Source organism: Nerophis lumbriciformis, linkage group LG09 (assembly GCF_033978685.3).
Source record: "Nerophis lumbriciformis linkage group LG09, RoL_Nlum_v2.1, whole genome shotgun sequence".
NCBI classification, from domain to species: Eukaryota; Metazoa; Chordata; class Actinopteri; order Syngnathiformes; family Syngnathidae; genus Nerophis; species Nerophis lumbriciformis.
In genome coordinates this window covers 17,061,331-17,078,965 of record NC_084556.2, presented here as the reverse complement: position 1 = coordinate 17,078,965, position 17,635 = coordinate 17,061,331, and the positions used below count along the sequence as shown (strand labels likewise).

At 39.4% G+C, this 17,635-nt stretch overlaps 2 protein-coding genes across 3 annotated transcripts; one reads left to right on the top strand and one right to left on the bottom strand.

The window, feature by feature from the left end:
* Positions 1-5: 5 nt before the first annotated feature.
* LOC133607643 (mitochondrial import receptor subunit TOM40B) lies at positions 6-11,900 on the bottom strand. Of its 2 annotated transcripts, none has more exons than XM_061962473.1 (10): positions 11,874-11,900; positions 10,685-10,884; positions 9,189-9,256; positions 7,961-8,053; positions 7,770-7,871; positions 7,576-7,681; positions 7,202-7,324; positions 7,051-7,127; positions 4,421-4,523; positions 6-1,785 (listed from the first exon to the last, which is right to left on the bottom strand). In XM_061962473.1, the coding sequence occupies exons 2-10, from the start codon at positions 10,866-10,868 to the stop codon at positions 1,643-1,645; spliced, it is 999 nt and encodes a 332-aa protein (XP_061818457.1). In that variant the 5' UTR covers positions 10,869-10,884; positions 11,874-11,900; the 3' UTR covers positions 6-1,642. The 2 variants fall into 2 exon arrangements, with proteins under 2 accessions (XP_061818457.1, XP_061818456.1); XM_061962472.1 differs by lacking the exon at positions 11,874-11,900 and adding an exon at positions 11,293-11,421.
* fdxacb1 (ferredoxin-fold anticodon binding domain containing 1) lies at positions 11,660-17,515 on the top strand. Its single transcript, XM_061962471.1, has 5 exons — positions 11,660-12,054; positions 12,136-12,292; positions 13,624-13,827; positions 13,929-14,087; positions 16,083-17,515. The coding sequence occupies exons 1-5, from the start codon at positions 11,880-11,882 to the stop codon at positions 17,233-17,235; spliced, it is 1,848 nt and encodes a 615-aa protein (XP_061818455.1). The 5' UTR covers positions 11,660-11,879; the 3' UTR covers positions 17,236-17,515.
* The last annotated feature ends 120 nt before the right edge of the window (positions 17,516-17,635 follow it).

Sequence of the window (17,635 nt, the reverse complement as noted above, 5' to 3'; positions counted from 1 at the left end):
ATATATACACACAGTATGTTAGTATTTATGAATGTACAGTATGTTCAGTTTTTATGGCTTTATATTAAAAATATTTGAAATTATTTCTTGTATTTTTAATGTTGGTGAGTCGTGACTTTGCTTTGCAGCCTTTTTAGTTCCAACCTGCTACTTTAGATTTTTGTTGACACTCTGAATTAATCTAAATGGACATTTTGGAAAACCGGATTCAAGAACTGTTCAAGAGTTTTGAGCGACTAATCCCAACAAGTTGATCCTATTTTTGAAAACGTTCCACCTTTACAAAATTAATCCTGCTGAATTTCGATCGACACCAGTGGTGTGGAATTATAGTAGTATCATTATATTAAGAACTAGTTACATTCAAAATCTGGTACGTGCATTAGAGACAATAATGTAGGAAGATAGCGTAGGGGAAAAAAACTGTTACAATAATAGAAATAATGCAGTTTAATAAATTAATTGCAAATATGCATTCGATCCCTTCAACTTCCCTCCATTGATAAATAACATATTAAAAAAAATAAATAACACATAATTCAAACGTGCAATAGTGCAGGTTGCATTATACAGTATTTCCACTTACAGTAAGTGCTCCAATTAACGCCTCCAATCAATTAATTGTCATGTCTCCTATGGGAACCATGTGTGTGGTTTACAAGATAAATAACCTCTGGGGCCTTTAATACTTTAGCAGCAAGATATGTGGCTGTAGGAAACCTCATGTCATAATATGGCAGTATCATGAGTGGTCATCATCCAGCAGCTTTATCTACCTCTGCACACGCTTTAAAATGTTGGTTGTGCTACCGAGCTGCTAGTGTGAAACTGTTACACTTGCTGCACTGCTTTTTACAATGACCTCATCGGCACTATTAAAGCTGACTGAGCAGTTTGCTTCTTACCACTATTACAACATTGGTTTTGTTGCTGCTGTGTCGTATAATGTACTCGTTAATAAATGGTCAAAAAGAGCTATGTTTTCTTATGCATTTCAAATCATTTTAAAGTTTAAAAAAAAATCTGAATGTAATTTTCCAATTATCACCTACTTCAAATCAATGCACGTTACTTTGTGGTTTAGGTAAGGCTATAATTAGAGCATTTACGGTATGTTTCATATAGTTCATTACTTGGTCCTCTCATTGGTTTATAACAGCACCTTTTGTATACCTTCACACACTGGCATCATTAAAACACATACTGTACAGTACAGTATATACCTAGGCCAATAAGTTTGTCTGCAAATTAAAATAATATTAGCATGATTGTGTTCTAATATGCAGAAAATGAGCACATTCCAGTAAAGGGCAAAAACATAACAAAAATATTGTTTTGATAGTCTCTCTTTCCATGACAGTAAATCCCTCATGTTTTTTGTAACAAAATGTGTCCCTTAATAAATTCATCTAATCATTCCCACTAATTTGGATGGCAACCAAATTTAAAAAAATAACCCCCCTATTTTTTTAGAGGTAGATTGCAGGACAAGAATTCAGGAATTGTTCTCAGACTCAAGACGCAAACTTTCAGACCCTCTGGTACTCTGCTGCTTCCAGGTCTTCATCCCGATTCAGGGTGAGACCGCTCATGGGAGCAATCTCTGTGTTTTGTTATCCCTCACATGTCAGTCAGTTGTGGACTATTGTCCCACATTGACACCGAGACCTACTTGCAGTTTGTCACCACGGTGGTTTACAAACGCACCCATGATCAGGGTGGCAGGAAGCGGACTCAGACGCTTCTCCAGCACGCCTCCGAAGATACAGCGACTGTTAATCATACCTGCAAGCACATAACATAAATGCATCTTAAAATATTCTTGCAAGATATTAAAAAAAAAGGCATAGAGCAGACTTAGGCATTTATTTTGACTCTGGGGCCACATTGAGAGAAAAAAATGTGTCTGGGGGCCGGAGTGAATGTGTATTCAGGAACACTAATACAAAAACTCACAATAATGTCTGATAGAATCCTAAAACTGGTATGTCAGACCACCTAAAAAACTGAAAGAAATGTGTAACTGAATGAGGCACCCAAAATGTAGATAAAGTAAATAATGTTAGGAACATATGAAGAAAGCTCCTCTTTTAAATCTCAGATCACCTACTCGATCCACATCTTTTGCTCGCAAAATCAAGCAAAATGAAAAAAAATGCAACAAACAGCGAAATATGAATGCAGAGGGTAAAAAACATCTACAATCTGATATAATTTATTTTCTGCAGAACTTTGTTGTCAAAATCTGTTTCTGCGTCTGGGTGCTCTGTAAACAAACTCCGCCCACTTTGCTTGGTGCCTTGTCTGCCTGGAGCGGCTGTGATGTAGATTACTGTAATAACCCGTACATCACTCAAAAGCGCAGATTCCAACCATTGAAATACTTTATATAGTTCAAAACGTACGGTCATTTGAAAACAACACTGTACATCATAATGTCGGCTACAGTTCAGTTCAGTTTCAGTTTATTTCGAACATGCATACGATACAATGTAATGCATCACAAATTTCCAGTTGTTTCATTACAGCACGTCCAAAAAGGATAAGGAAGAAGCAGAGCTTATTTAAGCCTACCCCTTTTTGTATCATAGCAATTTTATCCCATTTCCTTGTTCTCTGTTTGTAACAGAACTGTAAATGAATAAATATTAATAAAATAAATATACCATAAGTAAGTAAACAAATATTAAATACATAAATAATCATTATCTCATTTTTTTTTTTAAAGTTCATTGTACTTTGTGAACACTTGTAGTTTGAACAGTCTCTTAAACTGAATCATATTGGTGCTTTGTTTGACTTCCTCGCTTCACGTATTGATTCCTGTTAGTTAAGTAGCTTCTTACCCGGTTCAAGACCAACCCTCTGATGCCATACCATTCCATAATTTAATTCCACATACAGATATGCTAACAGTCTTAAGTGTTGTACGTGCATACAAATTTGAAATTCGATTTTCCTCTAAGGTTATATTTCTCCTCTTTTGTTGAGAAGAATTGTTATACATTCTTGGGTAGCAGGTTACAGTTGGCTTTGTACATAATTTAGCTGTTTGCAAATGCATCAAGTCGTTGAATTTCAATATTTTTGATTTAATAAATAAAGGGTTTGTATGTTCTCTATATCCAACATTATGTATTATTCTTTTTTATAACACCGTTAGTGAATGAAACGCACATTTGCCGTTGTTTCCCCATATTTCTACACAATAATTCAGATATGGAAACACTAGTGAGACTATGAAGGGATTTTTGGTCCAGAACAAATTTGGTTTATTCTTTACTGACATGTTTCTTGCTACTTTATGTTGTGTATTTTTAACATGAGGTTTGCAGTGTATTTTATCATCTATTGTTACACCCAAAAATGTGTTTTCTTCTACCCTTTCACTGTCTACTCCATCTATTTGTCTTTTTAATTTGTTAATTTCTTCTGTAATTATTTGTATTAGTTTCTGTGTTCTCCTGAACAAAATACAGTTGTATCATCTGCAAATAATACTAACTTTAAGTCCTTTGTAACTTTACAAATGTCGTTTATATAAAGATTGAACAATTTTGGTCCTACTATTTATCCCTGAGGTACGCTACAAGATATTTTCAGCTCTGGAGAAGTGTGTTCGCCTCGCTTCACGTATTGATTCCTGTTAGTTAAGTAGCTTCTTACCCGGTTCAAGACCAACCCTCTGATGCCATATCGTTCTAATTTGTTTATTAAGATATTATGATGGATTGTGTCAAATGCTTTTGTTAAATCCATTAACAGTGTAGCAGCACATGTTTTGCTGTCTATTGTATTGGTGATCTCTTCCGTTATTTAGATTAATGCCATTGATGTTGAAATGTTGGCTCTGTATCCATATTGGTTGTCTGTGAGTGTTTCATTTTTATTCATGAATTTGTCCAATCTGTTGTTAAACAATTTTTCAATAATTTTACAAAATTTTGAAAGTAGAGACTTTTGCTACTTTCATTTTCAATCCATCTATTTTTTACCGCTTGTCCCTTTCGGAGTCACGGTGGTGCTGGAGCCTATCCCAGCTGCAGTCGGGCGGAAGGTGGGGTACACCAGGGACAAGTCTCCACGTTATTATCTGGGAATATGCCTGTTTGAAATGATAGGTTGCTGATTTTTATTAAAATTGAAATTTCTTCAAAAACCTTTTTTATTGTTCCCATATCAATTCCGTTAAAATCAGTTGAGGAGTTGGATTCAAATTTTTTCACAATATTGATTATTTCCTCATTTGTCACACCTTCGAGGAACATCGAGTCCGGGGATTTAGATGTTAAAAGGCTAAAGACATTTTTTGGAAATGTCCGGCGGGCCGAATTGAAAATTTGAATGAGCCGTATGTGGCCCGTGGGCCGTATTTTGCCCAAGTCTGATATAGAGAATACAATTAAACAACATAAAATACCTCGAAAAACCATGTTGGCTTCTGGAAGTTCCATCTGATACCCAAATGAAGTTGTGGTCTCCTGAGTCCTGGTACTGGCTTCAAACTCCACCCCTACTTGGATCTGGTGAGCACATGTATGAAAAAAATACTTCATCAATTAAACCTCATCGTAAACATAAGCATATTTTTCCCTAAGTATGACTATGACGGTCATATTACATCTCGGGGCTAGCGACCTCTCCCAAATGGATTCAGAGCTTTTCTTCCAGTCAGTCACAGACATTGGATGGGTACCTTTCACATTTGAAACAATACGGTACCATCTCCTGGTACCTGGGAATTGATGCCGATACTTAAGTGTATACATTTTTGAGTGTTCATGTGTAAATGTTTTATTTCAATAATAAAATCATTTTTTTAATTTAACATTTAACAGAGAGCTGATAATGATATCTGTGCTGTCTAGTTCTTATATCTTGATTACTTATCCTAGTCTCATTTGCAAGTATTATATAGTAGACTTTGCATGCAGTTGCAATTCCAAGATGTTAGATTGCAGTAGTGTATAAACTATAGCAGGGATATTCAACTAAATTGTTTTGGGGGCCACATTTCCAGAAATTTAAGGACCTGGGGGCTGGACCTCTCCCTTCACTATTAGACTTATTTTGTATTATCTGGCGAACTAGCGTTCTCTACAGTAGACATGTGATTTTGGTCTATTTTGTCAGAGTTACAGGAGAGCTTTTCTGTTTTTAATAACATTTTCCTAAAATAAAAAATCTAGTCGAATATCATCTTTATGACAGCACTCAAGTGTTTTTAAGAATGTGCTGCAGAAATGTTTGTCTCCCAAGTTTTGGACTGAACTCAGGGGCCGGTATGGTGTCATTCCCGGGCCGAATTTGGCCCCCGGGCCGCGAGTTGAATAGCACTGGACTACAAGATGTTGCTATAGTCCAGAAGTAGTCTTTGCCATTGAGCTGAATGTCTTGTCTTTCGTAGTACCCTACAAAGTGTAAGTTAGGTGGTGACATCGCCATGTAAAATTGCTAATGCTTATCAATAGAATGTATACGGCAAAACATTAAGCTTGCCCATTTTGAAAAATGGAGCCTAACTGTACTTTCAAGTGTTTTTCATCAGGCATACTTACTTTTGTTGACATGAAAAATTGGATGGGGAGGGGGGGGTGGGCTGGGGGGGCTGATGTGGGGATGGGGGGGGGGGGGGGGGGGGGGGGTTGAGGTGCAGGCAGCATACTCCTTCCCCTTCGAGCTTTTCTGGATGAAATGAAATTCTTTTTTCCAATCATTTTGGAACTTGCAAGCGTATTTCTTCTTCTTACTCGTCGTCGCCATGTCTCTTCTTCGTTCTTCTGCTTCGTCTCCTTCTTGTTGTGTGTGCAGTTGTGCACTGAGCTCCGAAAGCCGTAGATGTTATTGTAGCGTCCCGGAAGAGTCAGTGCTGCAAGGGATTCTGGGTACCGGTATTTGTTCTGTTGTGTTTATGTTATGTTAAGGTGCGGATGTTCTCCCGAAATATGTTTGTCATTCTTGTTTGGTGTGGGTTCACAGTTTGGCGCATATTAGAAACAGTGGTAAAGTTGTTTATACGGCCACCGTCAGTGTGACATGTATGGCTGTTGAGCAAGTATGCCTTGCGTTATCATTAAACCAGTTAGAAGATCATACAACGTGTCAGCATTTCTTGACATCTTAGAGTAAAGACCATTATTAAACCCGTCCAACGCTACATTATTATGTGACTGGGCCGGTACGCTGTTTATATGGAGGAAAAGCGGACGCCTAGACAGCATGCGGCTGATAAGGGGTGAAGGTTTCAGGTGAGAGAGGACGTTAAAGGCAGTGCCTTTAAGGCACACCCCCAATATTGTTGTCCGGGTGGAAATCGGGAGAAATTCGGGAGAACGGTTTCCCCGGGAGATTTTCGGGAGGGGCACTGAAATTCGGGAGTCTCCCAGGAAAATCGGGAGGGTAGGCAAGTATGCTGCCGCGGGGAAAAATGTCTCAAATATTAGCAAGTTAACAAACAACAGAGGAGGAGTTATGATGCTAATTTTAAGATAATGATGATCAATAAAGCAGCTAAGAAATATGGTTAATAAAATTTAATTTGAAAAATAACAAATGTTTATTATGTTTTAACATTTTTTTTCAGAAGTGGTTCCCAAAAACATGGTGTTGGCTTTACAAATTAGTCGACTCAACAACACCACTGTTCCTTGTCTCATATGCTATGTATTGTGTTTTAAGATTCCCCTCATCTCTGCAAATATGCACTCAATAGGGTCAATATCGTCATTGTTAGGTTTGGGGTCCTCAATTACACACTATTAAGGCCAGTATTGTCAAAAATATAAATTAATAAATTAAATAAAACCAAACAAACAATAAATACATAAATAAAATGATGCGAATATAAATTATATTTTAACAAATAAACATATTACCATTCAGTCTGACTGGGAATTAAACTCTGGTTCATTTGTTCAGAAAGCAAGAATCATTACCAATTGAGCTATATTTAACGTGTTACCTCTTTTAATAAGCAGTTTTCTGTAAAACTGTATGGTTTCATTATTTGGGTGGCCGCCTATTGAGGACCCGTGTGTTAGCTTTTAGTACCTGTTTATTGGCTCTGTGATAGTAGCTAGCATGGGCTCCTCCTTTCCCAGCATTTAGAGTCGCCACCCAGTTAGGTCCTGAAAACACAAGGATGAAAAAGTTCTGCAAGTTTCAACAAACATTGGAAAAAATTAAATTCAAGAATCCCCACTTGAATATTGTCCAGCCAGCGTGAGGATTCCGCCCTCTTCTGCTCTGCCTCTGTGGTAGACAAGCTCCCCTCCTAACACCAGACCAGACGACACACTCTGGAGGAAGTGAGCCACAAGGATAACTGTCCCAAAAGCACACACATGCACAGAACAGATTAAAAACTAATTTCATGACATGATGAGCCTCACTCCATAATTTATTGCTGTCTCGAGATCAAAATGATGTACAACCACACAATTCACTAAGCCCTAATACAAAAGCTAGGTCAAAACATCTGCCGTTTTAAATCTAACAATGCTAACACTTATTGTTGTGGTTGGAGTTTCTTGCTAGATTGCCCAGGTGTGGTGAGTGGCACTGTCATTTTCTCACCTGATTCTCTGAGCACATCCGGGTTAGCCACCGTGACGGCGGCAGTGAAATCACTTCCTCTGTACTCCGTTTCAAACTGCCATGTTACAAACTGGGATTGCTGGGTCTAAAGTAAATGTGATTTATTTGTATATGTTAGTAGCAAATTATTTAATTTTCTGTGACAGGGAATAAAAAAAACACAAGTTTTATACCTGGAACACAGTTCTGGCTCGCACACGCTCAGTGAGATGCAGCAGAGCGTGCGCGTTCAGACTTCCTGAGGAATCCATCTCACCGATTAATGCAGGTGCATCCTACAGGTAGAGGAAGGATGTGGACAATGTTTAACAAACCAAAACACAAAAAAACACCACGCAAAAAGTGCTTCTTTTTTTTTTTTTACCTTGTCCTTGCTGTAATCGTCAGACTGCAGGTGTTCCACGTGGAATCGATAGTACGAAGGACTGACGGCACTGAGGTGGAGAGTATGACTGACCTACAGACAAAAATATTGATTCATGCAGTCAATGATCCCAACATTAAGTTCACAAGCTACAGTATTTTTGTCTAAAAGTCTCAAAAAGATGAGCCTGAAATTTATAGACACGCTAGCAATTGTTATTTCACTTTTTAATTTTGTCCTAGATTTTTTTGAGGTGTTGGTTGTCAAACTTTTTACTCGGGGTATTTTACTCATCACTTCAAAAAAATCTTGCAAGAGTCATTCCTACATTTGATTGAATGACTTGAAAGGCTCCAACCCATTGTAGCAAAGAGGTAGGTAACTGTCAAAGACACTCTGACACATTGTGACAATCAACCTCATCACGGAGGTGGTTCTCACACGCTATGGGGTTGGTTGTCACAATGCTATTTTAATTGGAAAATTATTTTCTGTCAAAACAACATTTTGAAGTTTAATTGCATAGACAAGTTGACAAATGCATAACTTAATGCATCCTAACACAAAACGAGCAAGGAACCTGAACAGGAAACACATCTCTCGGCCAGCCTCCTGTATGCGTGACATCTATGCATGCATGTGTATGTAAGTGACAACCAACCCCAGATTGAGTTTCTTGATACAGCAGAGCTAATAACCATGTAAAAACTAGTTAGCTAGCTAATAACCGTATATACTATAGCTTTCCCTTCACACTTTTCAAGGGTAAAATGCTTTTGTTATAAATCCATTGTGTAAAAAGCTATACAACACACACTGAGCAACTGAACACTGTATTCACAATTTGACATGAAAAACGCAAAACATCCTAGCTGTCTTACTCCAGAGAAGACTATGTAGATGAGCCAATTCCATAAATTTGAGAGAGAGAGAGAGAGAGAGAGAGAGAGAGAGAGAGAGAGAGAGAGAGAGAGAGAGAGAGAGAGAGAACCCACTGGTGGTGAGATAACATGAGCCTGACAACCGACCGTGTCACTAAGGTAAATGTAACCTATTGTAAAAGTTGCATAAAAAATGTTGCCTTTACAAATGACAATCCATCCATCCATTTTCTACCACTTGCCCCTCCCTTCTAAAAATATGTATTTTTTTCATATTTTTAACAATAAGTGTATTACTGTAGTTTGCAGAGTAACTGCAACTCTATGTATCACCTCTCATACTTCACCTTGAAGAAGCTGCTCAGAGTTTTGTTGACAATCATCTTGACTCCCTCAATCTGTTGAGGAAACACATCTGGGGGAGCAAAGAGGCAACTTGGTCATAAATTATCAATTTAATGAACATTATTTATATGCTTTATGATTCACTGACTATTTTGTGTTAATAAGTGTATTAGTATCCAATTAAAGGCCATGCACTTCTGGTATTTTAAGTTTAAATAGGTCTGCATAAGTCTCAAAAAATTAACATTTGGATTTTTCTTGCTTAGAACTGAGATTGTGCAGGACCATTATCATCATTATTTTAGATTCTTAATTGTTCTCTGCTTTAGAGAAACTTCTCCATGGTATTTTTGTTGTTCTTGTCCCAAAGGGCACGCTCACTCACTCACTGCACAGTACAGTGGTACCTCAACTTAAGAGTGCCCCAACTTAAGAGGGTTTTGAGATAAGAGCTGTGTATCGGCTAATTGTCATGCTTCAAGTTGCGTGCAAAAATTTTTGTTACAAGCATCCCTGCCATTAGTTGCCGTGGTAAATGCCACAGTAAACCCTGTAAGATCTGCCAAAACATCTGGTTTTACTTACAGCTCGAGATTGACATAACTTTGTTTTTCAACTATTGGAAAGGAAGAAAGTGAGTGTGAAGGACAGTGTTAAGAAGAAGAAGTGGATGGTGTTCATAGGATTGAAAAAATAAATGGCAAAACAATTAGAGTATATCACAGCTAGTCTGCACCACACTGATGCAGAATGAGTCTAATGCTAGCCAAGTATGTTAAAATAATATCTAAATGTTGGACATTAGTCCATGAAAATACAGAAAAGATGCTGATGGTGTGTTTGACGGAAAGGCAACTGCAGTAGAAGTCCACTCTCCAATGTAAATGCTGTACATTATTATTACATTACTTCATAAAACTGCTGCAATTGTTAGTGGTACTTTCTATCATATTGCTTTTATAAAATATTTGTTATGCAAAAGTGTGTCTTTCTTTTTAAAAGCCATGTTACATAAAATAAAAATAGCACAGTTTTGGAGGGGCAAGCATCAATTAAATTGATTCAATCAAATTCCAAAGGGAGATTAAAGTGTTTTGAGTTAAGGTCTCTCTCACAGAACCAATCAAGCTCGTAAGTTGAGGTACTACTATACATTCATACATGCAAGTAATAAACAACCTGATGATTAATAGCCAGCGTTCCTCATCAGCCAGGGCAGACAGCTCACCCTGGCCGGTGAGGTACGATGGGGGACGGCAAAAGTGAGTAGGAAGTGCCGGCCGCCATGCCATCAACAGTGAATTTTGATTGAAATTGCAGTGTATGTGAAGCGGCTCCTTAAGGAGATTTTTTTTGTAAAAGTGTGATCGTATGTAAGTATTAATTGAGATGGCGATTGTGTTAAGGTAGTCGAATTATGTTTTTTGTTATGATAATAATGAACAGATAATTAGTATTACAGTAACTTTCTTGGGATATCATTTTGTACGTGGCATACCTTTGCAACTCCTGTGTAGGGAGTGAAAGCTGCCTGGGTTAGGTAGGCGTCCATCTCTCCTCTCCCAGCGTGGCGGGCTGTACCAGTGAGCAGGATGTGCATCCCAGCGAGAAGGAGGGTGGTCTGTGGAAAAAGGCCAGTTCTGGTGACCCGCACCCGAAGACAAAGCCAGAACACTGCCCATGGGCCTGAAAAATTTCCTATGGAAAAACAAAGGTACTTGCATCACATTTATTATCCAAACACAACCTCTCACATAACAGTCCCAAATTATGATACATAAGTACAATGTAATGAAGCGCTGAACCAGATCTAAATAATACAATAGGCCTATTGTATTTTTTTAAAAAGGGAGCATTTTGGAGTAAGAGGCTCAGAAATGGAATATTATTCATTGTCCAGGCAAATCTGCTGAATGTATAGGACGGAGCGACATGATAACAAAATATAAGCATTGCAAATGAATTAAAAATTGCTGTCAATGTAAAAATATAACTGCAGCAATTATAAGGGGTGACATAGCAGGGTGCATCAGTACGGTTAGCTAGCATGACCTTAGCATCATCGAAAGCGGACGTCTAGGTATTATTTTTGTTATGCTGCCCTACCTTCAACGTGTTCAAAAATACATTAAATTCCTGTAAGAAACCGGCAGCCATACATTGGTAAAACTGTTTGGTGAATGAATAAGACGAGCCGTGGAAAAAAAGGAAAGGGGCTGATCTTCTGGCTGTTATGTGTCACAAGATAATATGTCCCCTTGAAAACATGATCAGAACAGTCACTTGAAAACGTAATTTTTTAAATCTTTAAATGTAACTAAAGGTAACGCAAATATTATTAAATAATGTATTTACACTAGAATTTGATATATATTTTTAAATATACTTTAAATTATTTATCTTTTTCTGGACCTGAGGAAGTCCACATTCCCAGCCTTGATTCTAGCCCGGACTCCTATAGCTGAAACACGATATAACACAAGCACTGTACAGTCGGGGAGATTATTCGGCGTAAATCACGAAAAGGTCAGATGGTTTTTAATCCCACAAAACGGACTAAAACGAATTAATCGTACTAATTTACGGCGACAAAACGTACATTTGAATCAATTAATTTATATACTGACCAATACACGTATTTGTTATTCTAAGAGGAAAGCGAGAGGGACACTACTCTTTAAAAAAACCTGGTGATGTCTCGTTCAATGTCAGTATTACTGGTGGGAGAAGGGAACTTTTCCTTTTCTGCTGCTTTATGTAGCTTGCAAGGTTCATCGCAAATGGTCACGGCGACTTGTCTGCAGCCGCAGGAGGAGACACTGCGGCAGGAGGGTGCATCTGATAACGTTCAGACCATCAAGGACTCCGGTGAGTGTTGACATCAATGAACCTTTCCATTTAGTTTGTGTTTTTCCCAGCATGTTTTGTACCTTTGCATGCGTATTGCAGGTGGAAGGGTGCTGTTCGAGGTGGACAGCACAAAGCTGGGGGAAAACGTGTCCTTGCAGGGTCATATTTTTGACCGTGTTATATTTAACTTCCCACACTGCGGGAGGAAGAGTGGTGTTAAAAAGAACCGCCAACTTCTTAAAGACTTCTTCCTCAGGTATAATTAACAGGGATTTAGGTGGTACACTTCACTGCAAAGTCCATTATCAGATTGTGTCAGGGAGGTTTTAAGGTTCTAATGATACCTGTGGTTACAAACATCTTGTATAATGTTGTTTGCCTCCTGTAAGAAGTACAATATTTTTATAATAATTGTCATTTCTAAAGTAAACAGTGGCTACAATCAACAGACACACAATTAGGTACACATTCTAGTACGCGTCTGATGGTAGAGCTGTATCAAAATGTATTCATTTAAAGATGGGTAGAGTATTGTAATTATTCTAATATTTTGCCTAATCAGTTCTTCCCCAGTGAACACCAGAGCAATAATGAGCTCTGCTACCCATTTTGTTCAAACATGTGATGTACTTCAATGTAACTTTATTAACCCTTGTACAAGTTTAGGATTGACTATAATACACACTTACTCTTAGGATCCAAAAGGGCCGACCCGCTCAAAAAAGTGTCAGCAATAAAATAATAATAAAAATTTTCCTTTAACGCTTGAAATATTTAACAACTTTGATCCATCTATTGACACAAAGCTTATATTATGTTTTATGCCGTTTTTGTCCAAAATAACTGTTTTTTTTTCATGAGAAAATGCAAAATATGTAATATTTCTAAAAATAAGCTATCCTTGAATATGACAAGGATTCATGACAACATTGATTTTAGTCTTTTAAAAAATAAAAGTTATAACGGGAGTCAACGGGGCCGGAAGAGGTCTGTAGAGAAAGTATGTATACTTTATTTTTATATTGTATTCCAACAATGTTGGAATCAAACACACAATTCACTTTTATAAACAAAAATACTTTAAAAATTTCAGACCGCTAACTTCCAACCTGCACAATCGAGGCAGCGTGGCTCGGTTGGTAGAGCGGCCGTGCCAGCAACTTGAGAGTTTCAGGTTCGATCCCCGTTTCCACAATCCTAGTCACTGCTGTTGTGTCTTTGGGCGAGACACTTTACCCACCTGACCCCCGTCCCACCCAAACGGTTTTAAATGTAGCTTAAAGATGTCGATAATGGGTTTCACTATGTAAAGCACTTTGAGTCTCTAGAGAAAAGCGCTATATACTAATAATTCACTTCACATAAGGAACACATTTAATGCCCAATTTGGGCCCTAGGGGTGCACAATGGTTAAAAAGACATCCACACTCACATTCATGTCCACGGGCAGTTTAGAGTCTCCTATCAATTAAGTTTGTCCGAGTTTGTCTAAGTCTGTTAGCCAAACAAGCACCGAGAGAACATACACTCCACTATGCACCGTGCTGCCACGGTGTGTTGTAGTTGCCAGATTCTGTCTGTGTCCAGCTGCGTTCAGTTGCTGGCTGAAGACGGGGAGATCCATATTTCTTTGTGCAACGGACAAGGTGGCACGCCGGCCGACCAGCTGAGGCGAGAGCGGCACAACAGCTGGCAGGTGGTTGCCATGGCAGCAGAGGCGCACCTCATCCTTAGTGATGTCCGCCCTTTCCAGGGTGAGGAATACCAGAACTACAAGTGCACCGGATACAGGTAAGATGTAAAGGTGAGTGTTTAAACATAAGAGATGACTCAGGCCATTAAATATGCAAATGGAGGGTGGTTGTTAATATTAAATACCATTTTTTTTACAGGAGCCAGGATAAAGGCTTTCATCTGGAGAACGCTTTGCTCCATGTGTTCACTCGCAGCGTCCCCTTCAGTTGCCCTCAAGTGTGTAAAGTGGAGGAAGTAATTGAAGGACAGAAGGTCCAGTACAACATTCCAGCTGAGCTCAGTGATTTCATTTCCAGGTATTCTAACCTCCTCTTAGCAGGATTATGTAGAAAGTCATGAACAAAAATAAATGTGTTTGATTGTATTATGAATAATTATCCATAGAGTAATCCATTACATATTGAGCATAATCTGGAATGTCTTCTGGATCCATGAAAAACATGTGCCTCTTTTGTGCAAAGATCCCACAAAAGTGCTGCAACAGGAGGTCTGGCATTTATTTGCTTGTGGCTTTTACACAGAACCCAGCAAAGTGGGATTCTGCTCTAATTGTGCTTTCACGCAGCATCTTGCTTTGATATAATTAGATGAATGACAACGTCAGAGCAAGAGTATGATGTGACGTAAACCGAACTGTAAACAATTGCTTTGAACACAACATTTAAATATTATTTTAATGTCCTAGGCTGGTGTTCAGAGACTCCTGCTTTGGTATGGTGCAGAGAGACTAGCAGTGATACGCTCATACCGCGTCGCCAAGTCGATTACGCAATCGGTCATGTTATTCATGATTTCTTTCATTAGTTAAATGAAGATCATTTGCTTCTTTTACAGCACTGACCTTCACACTCACTTTTCGTTCCAATGGTTGAAAAACAAAGTCTTGTAGATCTCTGTCTATAAGCTAATGCTAGCAAGTAAGACCAGATATTTACGGCAGATCTTCTGCCTTTCACTGTGACATTTGTTACACCAACCATCAAGTAGAGCTGTAAGAGGTGCAGGACGACGCCAGTCGGAGTTCAGCGGCTAATCCAATTTTGTTGTGGCCCAAATGTCGTGGACAAATACCTACGGAAATATTTATTTTATAGAAATAGAGCAGGCGGTAGGGCATGAAATGAGAAGGAATCTACGGACGTTCCAGCGGCGGTAGTCTGCAGCTGTGTGGGCTTAGAAGAGGGAGAGGAGGCTTCCCAACAGAGTCCAGTAACGCCCACATAAGTACGTCCGTCAATGTGTGACGTCCCAACTGGCCCACTGCGCGGGCAGAGGCATCCAAAACTGCGTCCAAAGTTATATGAAGCTTATGATTTGGCACTTACTAATTGTTTTACACAAGTTTCCAATGTTGTATTGGGACCCTCTCTTAAGAAGGGAAAAGTCAACCCAGATCATTTTATTCTAAGGCTGTCTAAATTGATGAGAGATGACTAGACTTGAAGTTTAACAATTTATTCTATGAAAAAGGAAAAGTGAAAAAGGAGTAAGTACAAACAATAGCAATACAAGCTGGGGGATCGAACTGAGCTGTCTAAAGATCAGAGCAATATCTCTAAGATGGTCACCCTACTTGCATGCTTTTGTCCACTTCGGTTACTTCGCCTTGATAGGATCGAAACTGAAACTTAACGGAGTGTGTGTGTGTGTGTGTGTGTGTGTGTGTGTGTGTGCGCGCGTGTACATCTGATGGCACAACCGATGGGGTTGATTGGTAAAGTGCGCACAAGTGACACAAGTAGCCACCTTCGTGTGACTGTGTCTTTGAACTTGGACCACACATACTCCCCCCCTTCGTCTCATTCCTGGTACCTCTTCTTCCGGAACCTAAATAGATAGATAGATAGATAGTACTTTATTGATTCCTTCAGGAGAGTTTCCTCAGGAAAATTTAAATTCCAGCAGCGGTGTACAAAATTGAGACCAAATATAAAAAGTAAATAATGTGGGTATAAATGGAAATAAAATAGAACATTTTACAATAAGAATAAAAATAAAAAGCAGCAATAAGAATAACAATATAACAGTAAAAATAAGAATATGACAAGAGAAACTAGGCATTAGTGACCATGAGATACAATGTGTGTGTATTTACAAGGATAGGAAACAAAGGATGCATTCATGTTATGTCCTTGAACATAATTTACTGCACATGAGATAAGATCTCATGCACAGTTCACTCTGTGCAAAGGTGGGAAAATATTTCTCTAACAGTTGTAACACGTATCACAGGTCGCCTTACGGAGGGTGCCCTTCTAGATTCTGACCAGGTCCTTCTACTCTTTTCTCAGGGGTTTCCTCTCAGCAGATTCTATCCATCCCGTCAAACTGGTGCAGGACTTTCTACTGGGAAGCTTACATGAAAAGTGGGCAGTCTCCATGGCGACACGGACCCCTCCTTTCCTCATCACGGCTAAACAGCTGCACACATGCTGCCCTGATATTAAAAACACACTCTGCTACTGGATTCATGCCTGTCAGGAAGACCTGTACTGTGAGGCTTGCAGCTCCACAGGTAAAGATGAAGGTCAGGAGTGTTTTGACAAAAGGAGGAACTGTGCTAACTCAGAGTGCAGGACTAGGAAGGGATTAAATGGGAAGAGGTCACTGTGCTGTCCTGACTGTGAGGGGGAGACTGCTCGTTTTGTGCTGCGTCCTTCACTGGGCCCCCAGATGGAGGAGCGTCTAACTGAAAAAGAAGAGTGGAATCCTGGAGAAACAACAGTGGAAGATAACCAGAGCTTGAATGGTGTGAAAAGCTTACTGTTTGGCATCAGTGGTGTGGTGTTCCACAATGTTCCCGTCAGCCTCTGGTCTCAGCCTGCCTTTCACGAGCTCCTCCTCACTGGCGTATTGCCAAAAAAGTGTGAGCCAGCTAAAGTTCTCCAGCAAACTTTGGAGAGGCTGCTAGATCCCTATGGCGTATCCATGGTTATCGAGCAGGGAGGTGTACATCTGATGGCACAACCGATGGGGTTGATTGGTAAAGTGCGCACAAGTGACACAAGTAGCCACCTTCGTGTGACTGTGTCTTTGAACTTGGACCACCTTGCCGTGCTCGTATTCTCACTTCCAGACTGGCGGCTGCTGTGGTCACATGACCCACGTTTCTTGAATGAATTTGAACTCCGGCCCTCGCCTGGATCACCTTTCACCCCTTTCTCCCTCTACCCCGAGCTCTTCAGCTTCGATATCAGCCTCTGGACAGGGACGATGTGGGACGAAAAGAAGTTCCACGCGTTGGTCCGAGAGGCCACCTGCGGGGCGGTGGAACACGTTAAACTCATTGACAGATTCTCGCATCCGGACCTGAGCCAGACCAGCTGCTGCTACAGACTCATCTACCACTCACACACACATGCGCTGTCTCACACACAAGCCCTCCAGTTTCACAAGCGCTTGGAGTCGTTACTTTCATCACGCTTGGAAGTCACGATTAGGTAGCAGCTGAATATTTTTAGAACTGCAAATTACATTTTGAAATTAAAACATGTTGTGAAACTGTTCCATTTAAGTTAGGCTAAATACTTGAAATGAGATTGTTTGTTGTGCCAGTGAATCATCATATCATAACAAATGCAATATACAAAGAGAATGCAGCCAAAGTGACCATGATAGGCAATTGTATTAGTGTACTGTTCATTATACGCACAATTATGCTGTTCAACTGTGTGTAGAAATAAACATTTGTATTTATAGTGCATGTCTGACTCATACGTTGTAGTGCAGTACTAATAAATTATAAACTTTGTGAAAGCTGAGGACCGGGGAGGCGGATTTATTCCTTCATTATTAAACAATGTGGGCCGCAAGTTGAAAGACCTGTAGTAGTGCAAAGTACATG